This window comes from Tyto alba, unplaced genomic scaffold (assembly GCF_018691265.1).
Source record: "Tyto alba isolate M040663 unplaced genomic scaffold, T.alba_DEE_v4.0 Super-Scaffold_1000006, whole genome shotgun sequence".
In the NCBI taxonomy this organism is placed as follows: Eukaryota; Metazoa; Chordata; class Aves; order Strigiformes; family Tytonidae; genus Tyto; species Tyto alba.
The window spans coordinates 8383331-8398715 of record NW_024881272.1 but is presented as its reverse complement, the minus strand read 5'-3'; the positions used below and the strand labels follow the sequence as shown (position 1 = coordinate 8398715).

General features: G+C 50.5%; 1 protein-coding gene across 3 annotated transcripts in view; it reads right to left on the bottom strand.

Moving 5' to 3' along the window:
- Positions 1-6873: 6873 nt before the first annotated feature.
- The window catches only part of MTA1 (metastasis associated 1), an 86816-nt gene continuing 78304 nt past the window's right edge, over positions 6874-15385 (bottom strand). For 2 of the 3 annotated variants that reach the window (XM_042806824.1, XM_042806831.1), the window contains 2 exons: positions 13160-13311; positions 6874-8576 (listed from right to left, as the gene is read on the bottom strand). In XM_042806824.1, the coding sequence (XP_042662758.1) occupies positions 8438-8576; positions 13160-13311 (291 nt within the window). In that variant the 3' untranslated portion in view covers positions 6874-8437. The remainder of the gene's footprint in view (positions 8577-13159; positions 13312-15385) is intronic. The other variant, XM_042806837.1, reaches the window with a different exon arrangement.

The window sequence follows — 15385 nt, the reverse complement described above, 5'->3', positions numbered from 1 at the left end:
TCTGCGAGGGACATCCTGAAAAGGGGCTGCTGTCTAAATCCTCTGGACCCATAGCAAATCTCAGCTGGTGTCCCAACCTTGGGGGCTGGGGGGGAAGGAGGAGGAGGAAGGAGGCTGCATCCACCTGAGAGTGCGTGGAACAGCCATGGGTGAAACCCCCAGCTCGGCCGTGCTGAGGAACCAGCACCCAGCCAGGCTCTCGCCTGCCAAGGGGCCTCACGCATAGAGGCTGGGGGGAATTCAGACAAATCACCTCAAGGCGTGAATCCCTGCCTGCAAACACGCTAAACCCCAAGCAGATACGCTCGTTCGGGAGCAAAGTGGCTTTAACTGGGTTGTGTCTTAATGTTCTCCGGTTCGGGCTTGGCGTGCTCCCGCACCGAGGGCAGGGCTGTCCCAGGGCCACGGGGACAGTGGCAGGGGTGACTCAGGTGGCAGCGGCTGAGCCAGCGGGGATGGCAGAGCTTCTCTGGGGGGCACGCAGGATGCGTGCAGCGGCACAGTGGCAGGGGGGACATCCCTGACCCCGCTGTGCCGCATCCCCAGGCAGCCGCATTAACGCCCAGCCTGGAGACACATCTGCCACCACACTGAGACCAGGAGGCACAGGCTGGGGGCCGGCCTGGGGTGCTGTCACTGGCGTCGCCTTTGGCGAATTATTCATTTTACGTCAGGAATTTGGGGGCTGAGCAGGGGTTTTGCTGGCAGTGGGCACCAAAGCCGCCTTTCAGCAGCCGGGGCAGAGGACAGCAGCGTAGCCCACAGCAACGCCGGGGGATGTCCCCACTGAGGGCACTGTCCCCTTGGCCCTCGCCCCGCAGCAGCGTGTGACCCGTTTTCCTCCAGTGGAGCCCAGCCCCACGCAGCCTCGGGGTTTCCTGAGCCGCTGTGACCAGCTGGCTGCCCTGGCCCCGCACATACCACATCGCAGGGCGCTGCTGTTTGAGCTTCGCTGCTCTGGCCAAGCCTGTAATTACCCACTTAGGGGTCTCGGGGGCCTGGTGGGGCTTTCCCCCACGGGGCACCTGGCAGCCTGGCATCCCCCTCCTTAATAAAGTGGGGACCATGCAGTCAGGGCTTTATAACGCCCTACACGGAGCTGAGCAGGAGCTGAGTCCCTGCAGCACCCCCCTTCCTGGGTGGGACTGAGACCGTAGCAAGCCCAGATCCTAAAGCTGGTGCCAGCACACACAGCCAGCCCCTGGGCAGCAGCAACTGCCCCTGGGCCCAAGGGGGGCTGCGAGATGGGGGGCTGGGGGTGTCTTTTGCTGAGTGTGCCAGGCTGGCCCCGGCCCTGAAGCAGGGATCCCCTCCAGCAGGAGCCTCCAAAAGGCTCAAGGCTGTTTGGGACCTCTGCCTAGGGCAGGTCAACCAGAGAGCTTTGCAGGGAGATTAAGGGAAAGTAAAGAATAAATAAGGAATAACTCCCCGCCAGGGTGCTTCTCCTTTGGCTCACCTCCCTCCCCCTCCCCATGGCTCCTTCTTCTTCCTTCAGACGCAAATACCACAAAAACTCACACACCCAGACAGGGCTGCTCACACGGAGAGCTGGGACTGGAAAGCCTCCCCCTGCTCACCTCTGCTTGCGTCTCATGTTTTGCGGCACCTAGGATCAGTCAGATTTGTTATAGGTCAAGAAGAGACTCAGGGCGGAAAATATCCAATAAAGAAGGTTAAGGGAAAAAACCCCATTGCTGGCTGGGTTTGCCCCGAGGACGGTTGTCCGTGCACGGCCTGCAGACCCTCGGCTGGTGCATCATGTGCACCCATACACCCACCCTCTCCGCCCCCCGTGTGAAGGTCCCCCCAGGGTGACACGCTGGGTCTTTCTGTCACCCCTAAAGCTTCCCGACCCCCGGATGCAGCCCGCGGCCGGGTGCTCGTGGTGACAAACGGCAGAGCAGCCGGCTGCTGCCACCGGCCATGGTGAGCGACGGCCGCCCCAGCGCTGCCTCGCTCCTCGCCGTTTGGCAGGAGCTTCGTGGCAAAACTGGTCGGGCTCCCATCCGTGCCCTGGGAGCGGTTCCTGGCAGGTGCTCAGGGATGTGACAGAAGAGCCTTTCACAAAACCAGGCAAAATATTTCTTTTTTTTTTTTTTTTTTAATTTTCCTTCTTTCTGCACTGCTCACCTGGATGTGCGGCGCCCACCGGCCCGGAGCTGGCCACGCAAAGCCGGGCTGTGCAAGAGGGCGAGCAGGACAGCACACTGCCTGGAGCAGGGGGAAACCTGCTCCCCAACACGGGGACCCGCGGGGCTGGCAGCCACATGCAGCGGGGACACAGCCTTGGTGCCGAAGGGTGGCCGCAGGATAAGCACGCAGCTCGGAAAGGGGACCCTCAGAAAGGATTAGCAAGAGAGGGGAAGACGGAGGATCAGAGCAAGAGCGTGCCGAGGAGCTGGCAGGAGCTGGGTCTCGTCAGGCAGCACATGCCGCTGGCCAGGGCTTGGCACGTCACCGCCTGGCCCCGGCGCCCACTATCGGGAGCTCCAACCATCCACTTGTTGCTCTTCTCCTTTAAAAGGCATCCGAACCCCCCGCCGTTATCAGGCAGGGCAGATAGCACTGTCACGCCTACGATAAGCGGGTTTACGGACATCTCGCTTGTCCTTGCAAGCGGGAACGGGTGTCCCCATCGTCCCCACATCCCCTTCCCCAGGGGCCGGGGCTGCCAGGCTGCCCAGGGCCGCTGAGCATCCCGGCAGGCTGCACGCGGGCACCGAGGAGTCAGATAATTGGGGTGGAGGCAAGTGAATCTCCACCACGAGGCTCCTGAAAAGAGGTGCTCCAACCAAAACCAGGCAGCAAGCCAGGTGGAGAGAGGGGAGCACGGCTCCGAACCCCTCCAGGGGAAGCTGTGGGAAGGGTGGCCAGGGGCAGGGACACTGGTGGCAGGACAGGGTGCCCCAGGGGACAGGCTGTGCTCAGAGCAGGTGGCAAAGTTCAGCTCCTGGCTGTGCAAGGCACCGCAGGGCAGTTGGTCATTAAGCTCTCCCTGTCCCGTGGCTCCTCCCGGACACCCTGCGGCCAGAGGTTGGGCCAGTTCTGGTGCAACACGGTTTGGGGGGGCTGGCATGGTGGCAGGATGTGTGTGGGCAGTGGCTGTCCAGTTTTCCGTGCTCCACCTGCACACCGCTTCCAGGACACAGCTCTCTCTGAGCTCCAGGGGTGGGGACAGGGCTGGACGCACGTAACCCAGCACCTCGTGGGAGCGGCGCCGTCCCCACGGCCCCATCTGCTCCTTCAGCAGCACCGGGGGGGATGACCCCCCCAGCAGGATGCATTTCCCCCCCCCCCCGGTCCCCACCAGACATTGTGGGTATCTCCCCGGGGGATGCAGGGAAATGAGTGAGCAAACACACCCAGCTCGGCTCCACGTCCACACCCTCCCCTCTCGCCTGTCCTGCACGGGGGCAGCCGAGGCGCAGGCACCGGGGAACAAACTCGCTCCCGCTCAGGCGGAAAAAATCTCTGAACGAGCGCGACTTGGCCGACCCCCTCTGTCGAGAACCTGGAAATCTGCTCGCTGCGACGCTGCCAGCATCCCGCGGAGCACGGGATCCAGGTGGAGAGTCCCCTTGCAGGCGGGAGGGGAGGAAGCTGTCTGCAGAAAGATGCTGAATTTATGTTACTCACGCTCGCTCCAGGAATGCGGTGAATGAACTCACAAAGCCCCCGGCAGGAATCAAGTGTGCTTCAGCCCTGCCTGTGCCTTTCTTCCAGGCTGAGGAGGAGATGGGGACAAGCCCCCAGCCCCACAGCCCATCTGAATTTACCCCGTGCCTTTTCTTGCAACAGCTTTCCTCCTCCTCGGAGCCTGCGTGGATGAAACGTGATCATCAGAGGCCGAGTCTTTCACCGGGTCTCAAACCTGACTGAGCAGAGGAAAACCCTCCGGTTTGGTCCCCGGGAAGGGAGGGCAGCAGGAACATGGGGCACACCAGCCCCTTCCCTCGGGGAGGGCAGTGGAGACCACACAGGCTCGAGATGTGTTCACATCTTGAAGACGGGGATCGCGGCAGATCCCATCACTGTGGGCTCTTGCAGGCTCTCCTAGAAAAGCATTGACTAAAAAGCACATTTACAGGAAAAAAAAAAAAACAAAACAACCAAACAAACGCTCACTAGCTAGAGAGGCCTGTCGTGCCAGGGCTTGTCTTTCTGCAGCGATGTCTCCTTTCTCCCTCTAGCACTGCTGCCAAGGCTTATTTTAAATTAAAGGTTCTTTTAAGCCTGTGCTCTCTTGATGGATCGAGAAAACCAGAAAAGATGCAGGGCCCAGTTTCTATGACTGTATGAAAATCCTTCCTCCTCCTCGCAGTCAAAATCTCCTAGAAGATTTTATTCTTGGTCTTCTCTAAATCCCCCAGGCTTGCACACCTCCCCTACTAGTCAGCACAGCCGGGCCCACGCTGTTGTTTGAGCAGGTAACTGCCCCCTCCTACCTCAGTGGAGGGAAGCAGCTCCACCCTGACACAAACTGACCATCCGAAGGAGACTCTCAGGCTTCCCAAGGTCTGGCTTGTGTAACGCTGCTCACACTGAGAGCCAGAGCCCGCAGCAGAGCTGGCACGGGCTCCAAATTTCCATTTCAAAGGGAATTTCAGTGTGTATTTTGCTTTACAACTCTCCAGTGGTGTCCCGGTTACAGCCCACCTCCCACGGCAGGAATGCCAGGTTCGGAATTGTTTGTTTTGGTCATGCTTTGCTTTTTTTTTCACACTATTTCAACAGTGCTGTTACAGACCATGTGCTGCTTTCATGCTACAGCATCAAAAGCAGAGATCAGAGGGAGCTGCTACTGACAAGCTGGTAAAATGCAAAATGCAAAGGAAAAAAAAAAATAATCTGTAACAAAAACGTTTTGTCATAAAGTATTGTAGGAATGTTTGGATTTTTGTTTTGTTTCTAAAAGACTTTCCTGACCAGGTCCCTGTTACTTTTAAGTCTGTAAAATCACAAGTGCCGTGATGAGTGTGGAGGCCAGCGCGCTCCATCCACGTGAGCACGAGGCACAGCCTTCTCCAAGGGACGGGAGCTGAGCCTGCGACATGTCTGCTCCCACGTCTGCAAGGCAGAAAAGCGAGCGAAGGAGGGGGGTTCCAAGGCCGCACGGCTACGGGGAACCCCCCAAATGCATGTGGCAAAACTCACGACAGGCTGGGGACACGTGCAGTGGCAATGACCTGCTCCGGGCAGGCGAGCGCGTCCACACGCCAGGCTCTGCACTGAGCTAAAGTGCCCAAGTGCCAGCCCAGCATCCCTCACTGTGACTCCCATCAGGATTTGTCCCCTGCAATCCCAAGGGCTCTTTAGGACGTGGGAGGGATGCTGAAAATGGACCACCACCCCAGCTGTACGTACCTTTAATTTTTTTTTTACGAGGTTCTACAGCAGGAGGGGGAATAATCAAAGTTAATCCCCGCAGAAACAACATCAGCATATGAATATGGAAGAGAGATCGGTGTAGGAGAGGCTCAGCGACAGCAGCTGGTTTAGGAGAGTAACGGCTTAAGAGTGTACAGCTCAGGCTTGGACAGGTCAGCCGTGGGACCTACCGTTCGCTCTGCACTTCCCAAGAGCCAGCATTTTTCCTTGGTTGCTAAAGGTATTTTCCAACCCGTCCTCCCAAGCTGGTACAAACACAAGACAGCGAAACACAGGGGAGTGAATTCTGCTACCACACGCCGACAAACGGCATCCCTATTAAAGGACACGCAAGGGATCCTTCAAAGTCAGGGCAGCAGAGTATACTCTCTCTACTTGCCTGGACTCATTCCCAGAGTAAGGTCTGGAGCTGCTCCAAGAAAGCTTTTAAGTTGCTGGAAACTGCAGGGCTGGCACCCCCAAGTGGTTACGGAGCTCTCTGTGCAGCCTGAACAGCTCCTCTCAAGTCTCACCGGCGGCTCATCCACCGCTAACCCAAGCGCCGTCCCCAGCACGCGGGGGTTTCAGAGCTCCCCCAGCACCCAGGCAGAGTTCGGCCGAGGCATCGGCTCCAAATGCCACTGCAGAGGGGCTGAAACCAATTCGAACCCAGATTTTTCAAAGTGATCTCTTCAGATTTCGTTTTGCAACAGGAAGGAATCTCTCCGAGACCTTTCTCTCACAGAGGGAAATCAAGTGTTACAAAACCTTCCCGCAGTCGGCAGTATTTCTTACGCACGTGGGGTTAACCCTACCGATTGGTAGGAGCAAAGTAAAACTGGCAACATCCCGCACCGCTGCAGGCAGCCCGGAGGCTTTCTGTCTAGTAAGCCTGGTGTCCTTCCTACAGAGCATATCCTTCAGGAATGGCTGTCCCCTCCTGCCTTTAGGTTATGGATAGGAAAACGTGACCAACAGTATGGGACACGCTCACAACTTCTGCCAAGTTGCACAGATACTCACAGCCACAGAGTCAATCTTACCACTCCCCAGCAGCAAATGAGGCCCAACAGTGAGCCTGCCCTGCTTGTCCCCGTAAGGAGCGAATGTAGAAATGAAGAAGTGCTTGAACGCCAGCGGGTTCGGTTGCTAACCCCCCGGGGGATTTCACTCTGCCACAAGCCAGCACCATGCCCCTCACCACGGACAAAAGGCTCATTCAGAGCTCCGGCGTTGCATCTGCTGCCGCCTTTGAGAGGAGGGAGGGAGGGAGGCTCGGCCTGAGGCGCCCGAAACGTTCCAACTGCCGAGGAGGGGAGTCAAACCACGAGCGACTCCGGCCCCGGGAGCACAGGGGCTGACACGGGCGGGCGGGCGGGCGGGAGGGAGGGAGGGAGCTGTGGGATGCGAGGGGAGCGCAGGGGCGCGTGCGCCAGCCAGGCGGCCCCCGGCCGGGGCCCTGGCAGCCGGCTCAGAAGAGACAAAAAGCAGATGTGTCACAAAAGCTCACTTTCCAGGTTTATTAAGTAAAGTTAACTGAGTTGTTTTCATTTTGTGGGGATTCCTTTCCGCCTAACCCGGTGGGTTAGCAGAGTTGCACAGAATCACGGTTGGACTGTGATAACCCAAATACAACTTTGGCTCATCTCACCGCTGACACATATGGAATGACTTGGGGGTTATTACATGCTGTGTCTGCTTGAGGCAGGTACAGGTACAGATCAGCACAAGTTGCAAATGATAGTTTACATCCTTTCAAAACAGAGCAGGGCATTCAACAAATGCACTGCAATGAGAAGACATATGAAAAAGAAATTGTACAGACTTGCAAATACATAAGAAGTTCAAGAGATGCAAGAAACCTCAAACACAAGAAATGTCAAGGGGGGAAAAAAACACTTAAATTTCAGACACAATGTGTTCAAATGATAAACCGAGCTGTAATTTAAATTCCCTTCAAAATGGGAAACATACAGGAACGCAATTAAAGAGAAACCAGGTCTCGTCCTGGAAGAGATGTGTCCAAAAACACTGATGCACAAACAGGTTCAGAGTTCTAAGCAAAATGTCCCTGGGCATTGGTGTACTTGACTCTTGGAGCCAGAGCAAAGCAATTCATTACACTTGCTGGACTGCTGGGCCTACTGCTGGGTCTTGGTGGTATAACAGCAGGTAGGATTCCAGAGAGAAGGCAGCACGCAAACTGCTGGTTACCGGGAGAAATGCACCGGGCCAGATCTCCCAGGACTGACTAGAGTAAGGACACCTAATTCGGGTAGCCTGGCCTCCACTGCACACAACGTTAGTGTAATGTTCTGCAGGGTTCTTCAGTTCTTAGCTCACTCCTTTCTCAGCCTGAGTTGTTTCTGTCTAGTGCATGAGCACAACTGGCCGTGCAAAATGATCCAAAAAACATAAGGGACAGGACCAAAGAAAACTGGCTGAACCTGGGGCTGGCTTTCAGCTCCTATTTCCAAATATCAGTTAAAGGTTGGAAATTTATCTACAAAAAAAAATAATATAAATGAAATAAAAAATGGCACCGTCCACAAAATTTAAAAAAAAAAAAAAAAAAAAAAGAGAGAGAGAGAGAAAAATGTTACAACACAGCCTTGTAAAAATGGCTTTGCAACGAGAGCTCAGTCACAAAATGAAGGGTTCTAGCTCTTCGTACATCGGAAGAGGAAACAAAGCTAAAAAGTACTAGTCCACATTCTCTTAATAAGTTAAACTTACTTTCCCTCCCCCTGTCTACAAAAGGGGTAGAAGCAAAGGGAAAAAGAGGCTACCAAAAATGAAAGAAAAACCAAAAATAAAAAGAAAAAAAAGAAAAGAAAAAAAGAAAGGAGAGAGAAGGAGAGAGCGCGCGCGAGAGAGAGCAGTCTGTGGTCAGAGGCTCAGAGCAGGGCTGAGTTCCTTTTAAGGGTTTAAAAGATGCAAAACAGTTCCTCAAAAGTTTCCTCTCTTCAACAGTTAGTTCAATGCTGTAGCCATAGAAACTCAAGTATATATTGGAGGAGAGATTCTTTCAGGCAGATCCACTGTCATCTGGAGAGCTGCTCGGCGTGTGTTAATCCTCAATGATTATGGGTTCATCATTCATGGGCTGGCGTAGCTGCACTGCCTGGATGGGCCGGAGGATAATAGGCTTGTAAGGGCGTCTGGCGGCTCGCTTGGCTTCGGAGGAGGAAAGCAGCTTGCGGATTTTCCTGCAGACAGTGAGGAAGAAAGGAACCCATTACAGAGGCTGGATGCTAAGGCACGGCAGGTTTCTTGATTTCCCCAAGGGAAACCAGGCCTGCACATGCCGAGGCTGCTTGCTAAGGGGATGGGCTGACACTGCTTATTTCAGCAACGTCTTCCCTGGGGAACTTTTGTTTTCTGATATATAAACCAAACAGTGGAGAGGAAAATTGCATTCTCTGTTCCAGAATCCTTCCCCTGCCGAGTAGAAGGCATTCTGGTCCAGCCTCATTGGACCAGGGTCCACCGCTGTAAATGTAACATGTGAAATGGTTATGACAGCCAGTTTCCCTAGCGCTGATTTCGATGCACGCAGGCACACCAGTTGGACATGCTGCAGGCAGCTCTGTGGGAATTCACAACTCCAAGTTACAACCCAACCTATCCTGGCCAACCTCGGCGACTTCCCCGCCCGCTAATCCAGCTCTCGCAGAGCTCCCTGGCATTCCCCAGCCCCAAGCAGGTGCACACAGCTGCCTCTTCAAAAGAAACCTGCCGCAGCCCAAGCCAGCGACATTTGGTCTCCCACGGGGCTGCGCCTCAAGGCTGAGCTGCTGCAGGGGAGCTCCATGACGGCCACTAACCAGTGCACCAACACTGGAGCCCTTCCCCTCGCACTGGGAACACTGACGGGGTGTCTCCCCCCTCCTGTTTCTCCTACACTGTGCGTGCCCAACCCAGAAATGGGTAATATTCATGTCGTGCATTTGTTAAGAGTTTCCCTACGTGTTACAAGACTAGCAACAAGTCTTATCAGATGCAGGAAGCAATTTTCCATATGGAAAGAAAGTAAAAGAGAGAGAGAATGGAGAGGTGACACGCCAAAGTTTTAAAATTAGCGAAGTAAGGTAGAAGGAGGCAATACAAAATGATCACATGGGTTCTTTTTGTCAATACCAGGCCTAGAGCTAAAGGAAGTACCCTAAAAAAACCCCTATCAAAACAAAAAACCCCATCAACAATGAAAAATGTACTATGCGGCTAAAATGAGGAATTAATTTCCAGAGGATGTTGCGGTGGTCAAAGGCGTACAGAGATTAGAAAGGGAAGTGATAAATACTCACAAGAGTAGTCCACCAGCACCCACTGTACACAGCCTTAGGCTCAGGAACCGGGGCAACAAGTGGGGTCTGATAAGGAAGCAGTGCCTACCCTTACAGCCTCCCACCTTAACGATTTTTTAACTTACTGTGAGACGCGCGATACTGCACTAGCGGAAGGGCAGCCACATGGCTTTACGATCCACAACTCAACCGTCTATCCCCCAAAGGTAACTTTCACATTTTTGGTTAGTTGACACTGCTGGGGCCAAACAACCCCTTTTTTGGGGGTGTGCTGGTTTTTTGTTTGGTTGGTTATTGTGGGTTTTTGGTGGTGGTGGGGTTTTTTTGTTGGCTTTTTGTTGCTGCTGTTTGTTTTTTTTTTAGTGGAAGAGATAAAAGTCTTACTGAGCTGATGTCTATCACAGTGTTATGATTTCTCTGTTTGAGATGTGCTGAGTGCTGAAGAACCTGGTCAAAACACATTCTCCCCCCTAAAATTTACCCATACCACCACCAGCACTGACAAATCAACAGCTTCAGGTGAAGACTTTGAATCGGCTCTGGTCAGATTTGGTCATCTCTTCACTTGCTTTTTTTGCCCACTGAGCAGAACAAGCCTGCTACATGGCACTTATGCACACAGAGACACGTCTTTTGTTTGCTCAGTGTCCCCATTTCTCCAGCGCCTTCTGAAGTCAAAAGGCCACAGGGTAGGGAGAGGAAAGAACAGGGTGGAAAAGTGGTGGTGGTGGGAAAAAACTAAAATCTCGATGTGATGCTTCTTCCAAGACTCGTTTAGCTGAAGTTAATCTACTTTTAGCCAGTGGAGCTTCACTGTATCTGCGTGTGCTCAATTAGACACGCCGCCATCGGAAACGCGTCTCGTAGCAGTTCTAGATTCTGATCAGGTCACTCCCTGCCTCCACTTGCATAAATTATAAATGCCAAGTTCCTTACTGTGAGGCTTGAATTCAGAAACTTACTCCTTTCAAGCAACCAACTTTTCTAACTGCTCCCTCAAAGATATCCAGTTTTCCAGCACCGTCCTCAACAGTGTTACACAAAAAGGGGAGGAGAGGGGGGATATAAAACTTTAGGAAAACCTACTTTCTGTGACTGAAAACACAGCCTGACCCTCAGCTGGAGGATAATATGCAGATATCGCTGCTAGATCGATTGCTATGGAGCTAACACAAAGCTCAAATTGTTTCAGAGCTCACAAACAAGTCTTACATTCTTGACACTGGAATGCAGCAGATGGTTCAGGGAAAAGTTAGAGGTGAAACGCCCGACAGAAAACCCGTGCCTCTTACAATGCTACATCGCTCAGGCTTCCCTGCTTTTCAGCAGGCTGCCAACCATTTCCTTTCAGCACTCATCAGTCAGCTAAGCAGAAAGGCTGTCAGACAAAGGCGGCCGTTCTTCTTTTTTTTTTTTTTTTTTTTTTTTCCCCCCCTTTAAATGGGAGAGATAAGGTCTTACTGAGCTGATGTCTATCACTGCGCTACAGTTTCTGTGTTAGAGATACGCTGGTTGCTGTGGGACTGATCTTTCCTGCCTCGGTCACCGGTTCTGTATGACCAGATGATTCTGTGCTTTTACAGTAAATTGTTCTTATGACCAACATCACACTTGATGAATATTCTCACTGTTCTGTACAGATCAAAGGGCAAGACCTTGTAGTAGTACTGACACATTACTACCACGGACCCGCAGTATTTCTTGTGGGTTGGGTGATAAAGATGTCAAGAAGTGCTTTGTAGATGCAGGATTATGAAATTAGCCTTGAGCATCTAAGGATTGAATTACAGACTGTGTACCCCGCATCCACAGTAGCACACGAATTCGCCAGAGCTGCAGGTCTCTAATGGGATCCCAGTAGCTCTTCACCAGACCAAGACACCAACAGGAAAAAGGAAACTGCTTCCCCTGAAAATTTTATACTTCTCTCACTTCAGTTTCAATTATATACAGGATACAACTACATACTTTCACAGCTTCTCACAGGAACAGAAAAGGTGAAGGAAAATACAAGGTAAAGATATGAGCTGGTGTAAAATGCACAGTTACATTAAAGGTGTCCATAGGAACAAGTCTGACAAGGAAATGAATTTCATGTTTCTTCTGCATTCTAACTGGGGGGTTTCCTGCACTGATATCCAATGAACCAATAGATCAGTGGCGTTAGTAACTTGAACGTTACCAGACTCATCATGTCTACGAAGCCCATCTTTGATACTAGGCCCACAGAACAGTCACTTGACACTTGAAATGCTCTGCAGGCTAAGGAGGAGGTTGAGGGTGTCAGGACTCTGACTATGCACTTCATGCTGAACAAGTGAATACTCGAGAGTAGTGCCAAATTTAGTAGCACCAGAGGAGATGAAGTACTCAAAACTCCTGACCTCCTTGGTCACGTGTAAGGGCTCAGACATCCAGTAATTCCCATGCCCATCTCTGGTAAGTACTGGAGGGAAAGGTAAGTGCTTCTCTGCCTGTTAGGACACTGATACTGAAGGTGTTGATAACTCCAGGCTTCAGAAAGACAAAAACCACAGAGCACCCCTGCTTGCAGAGAGGGCTGCAAAGCAGGGCTGCAGCTTTGCTCTGACCTTCTTTGAGGCTACCCAGGAAAGAGGCATCAAGTTCTTGGGAGGTAACCATACAAGCTCTGTCTCCAGCTTTCTCACCACACCTAGGAGCAGTCCTCCCTTCCTAAGAATAACACAGGACTGGGAACACACACACAAAAGCTTTGCTTTAGGGATCAGGCCACGTAGCTTCTACCGCTCCGTCAGCAGACTGTGAAGAGAGTTTAAAGTGAAACTCATGCAAGGAAAGTTTCTTTTACTATTTTTATCCTGTGGGCTGACTAAAAAGACGGACTAGCAGAAGCAGTACCACCAGAAGAGGAACGTGGACACTGAAGGGCTAAATCTCACTGCTACTGGTGGCAAATATAAACCACCAAAGAAAGGAGGCAAATCAGCCCCCAGAAACCGTCTGTCATTTGCAGGTTTCAGTACTCAGACACACGAGGAGATGTTCTGAGAGGTAATACAAGAGACTTCGGCATGCAAGAGAGCATGCAAGGCGCTATGTGTAGGTGGCTCTGTTCCTCGGCATCACCTGTGCACCAGAAGGCCCCTATCCTGTTATGAGACACTGCAGTGGGACCTCCAAAGGCATTTATGGGTCTGAAGCAGGTGAACTTCCCACCTTGGTCTTCCTGTCCTTTCTCCCCATCTCCTACAGGAACTGGAACTCTGGAAGAAGAAAACTCTGCTTTCTCTTAAATGCAAGTGCATGATCAGGCACATCAGACATGATTAGGTAAATCACAGCCTCTATCCACCTTGACACCAGCAGTGGTCTCTGTGTTCAGCTGGTAGAAACAGATCTGCTGAAGAGATCCCTGTCTAACCACAAAATCAGCTGCAGCACCCACAAGGAACACAAACCAAAAGATCTCCCCCTTAAATCCTCTGAAAGACCAAGTTTCCTACCTGGTTTCTTCAGTGGCCATGTAAAAAACATCATCTGGTGCATCAATCCAGTTCATCCTCCTCCTTTTCACTGGAGGCATGGATCCACCACGAATTAATCGGACTTTTGTTGGGTATGATTTCCCATTGAGCAGCAAGTTTCGGCTTGGTCCCTAACATGATATATAAAAAGGTACAATTATGGACTGCAACAAACCTGCAGTAGCATGTGATAAGCACTCAAAGGAAAAGAGATTTAAAGTTTTCATATCAATTGTTGAGAGATTACGGCAAATATTTCCCTTCTTGCCCATGACTGAACACAGAATTCACATAAAAGCAACTGTTCACAAGCAGTAGAAGTTAGGCACCTTCAATATACGATAGGACAGCAATACTTCAGCGACAGGACAAATATTAAATGGAAGGCTTTACCAATAATCTGTTGCTTGTGTCTGAAAGATGACATCTAGTTCGAAAGATTGAGCATAAGACTTAGATTTCAGCTACTACTGTAAACTCTACTGATTTCAGGGAAGAAAATCTAGCTACACAGTAAATCAAATAAAAAATAAGAATTTACAGTTATTTTGGGGTACCAAACTTACCCATATCCTTTTTGTTCTAGGGAGGTTTTTAATGAGGATGGTATATAATTACATCTGTTGTTGAAAACAAATCTAGTACTACAAAGCTTAGCAGCTTCCATAGTAAAATCCTTTTAGCATTTAACACCACAGATTTCCCATATATAACACATTTGCTTAGCAAATCAACACAGGTATAATTTTCCAGACCCACAGCAGCCCCCTTCCACTCAACTGGAAAAACATGAGCTGTTACTAAGAGAGGTGCAGATGAAAAGGAGCAAAGTATTAAGCTTCTCAAATGCAGCTGTCCTTGATCATTTGAAGTCCAGTTCTGCTGCCCCTCTTCCTGCTGATTAGCACATTGAGAAATCCCACTGAAATCAGTAACACTGGACAGTCAGGAAAAATGAAAAATAAAAGGCCCAGAAAAATTTGATATGAGTAAATTAAAGCTGGTCAGAAAATGCCCCAGTGGACATTTAATTCTGGTATTCTGCAGGCCATTGTCCGAGGTCAGGCCATCTCCCCAGATGCACCAAGGCTTCCCCTTCTGCCCACAGAATGGGAAACTGAGCGTGTAACATGAGGGTGTCTGGCCTGGGAGATCCACTTCAAAAGGAAAGGTGGGGACATGTGTTGGGTTATGGCAAAAGCTCAACCAAATTTTAAACATTTTGATTTAGAAAGGGAAGATTTCAATCTGTCAACCAAGGGAAAAAAATCCAACAATACCCTCTGTCTATCTCATTTTTATCTGAAGAGAAAACAAAAAATGATAGATGACTTTTTTTTTGACCAGCCTTAATCAACTGTGCTAGCAAGATCTACTTCCCGTAGAAAATTAGGGCTTTAGAGCTAAACAAACAAAATCCCACCTTTTAAAATCCTAAGCTCTTTAAAGCTCTTGTATACAAGTGCAATAACAATTTAATTTCTTGGTTGCCCAGCTCCATGTTACACAAGACAAATTCGGCACCACAGCAGACCACTGAAATACTTCAAGAATTGCTTTTGTATTTGATATTTATTAAGGAAAAGGTTTCAAATAAAAAGCTTTTCTGTTTTTTGTTTTGGTTTGTTTTTTTTTTTTGTTTTGGTTTGTTTTTTTTCCCCCCACCCCCCCCCATCCCCTCCAGATTTCTCCAAGAAAATCCTTTCATTAGTGTTGTGAAGGATATTTTCTCTGCATGTGCTACATACACAGGAAAACGACTCTGAAGAAAGTTCTTGGAAATACCTAGAAGGGGCACTCCCCTGTGCTTAGAAGGTTGCCTTTTCTCTACCTGCACAGAGCAACCTGTTTCAAATTGTACATCCTGAAACGTGGACCTTTAAATTTCAGGTTCAGTAGCACACTTTATCAAGCAACAAGAAATCAAGGCAGTTCAGGGATTTCACCCTAAAGCACCTACAAAGTGTTAGGTCATCACAGATTTCTCCCACTGCACTGAGTTGGTTTATTCAGCAGACACAAACAAGTAGCCAGTCTCCTCAGCGACAAGAAATGAAGCTGAATTCATGGAGGAATAGAATTTACCACTTTGGATCAGATGCTCAAGTGACAAACCAAAGGAATGCTTCGTTATTACAAGCAGACTAGCATGCTCTAGTCATAGCCTACCCTCACCACCCTGCACACTATCCGAGAACATTACTG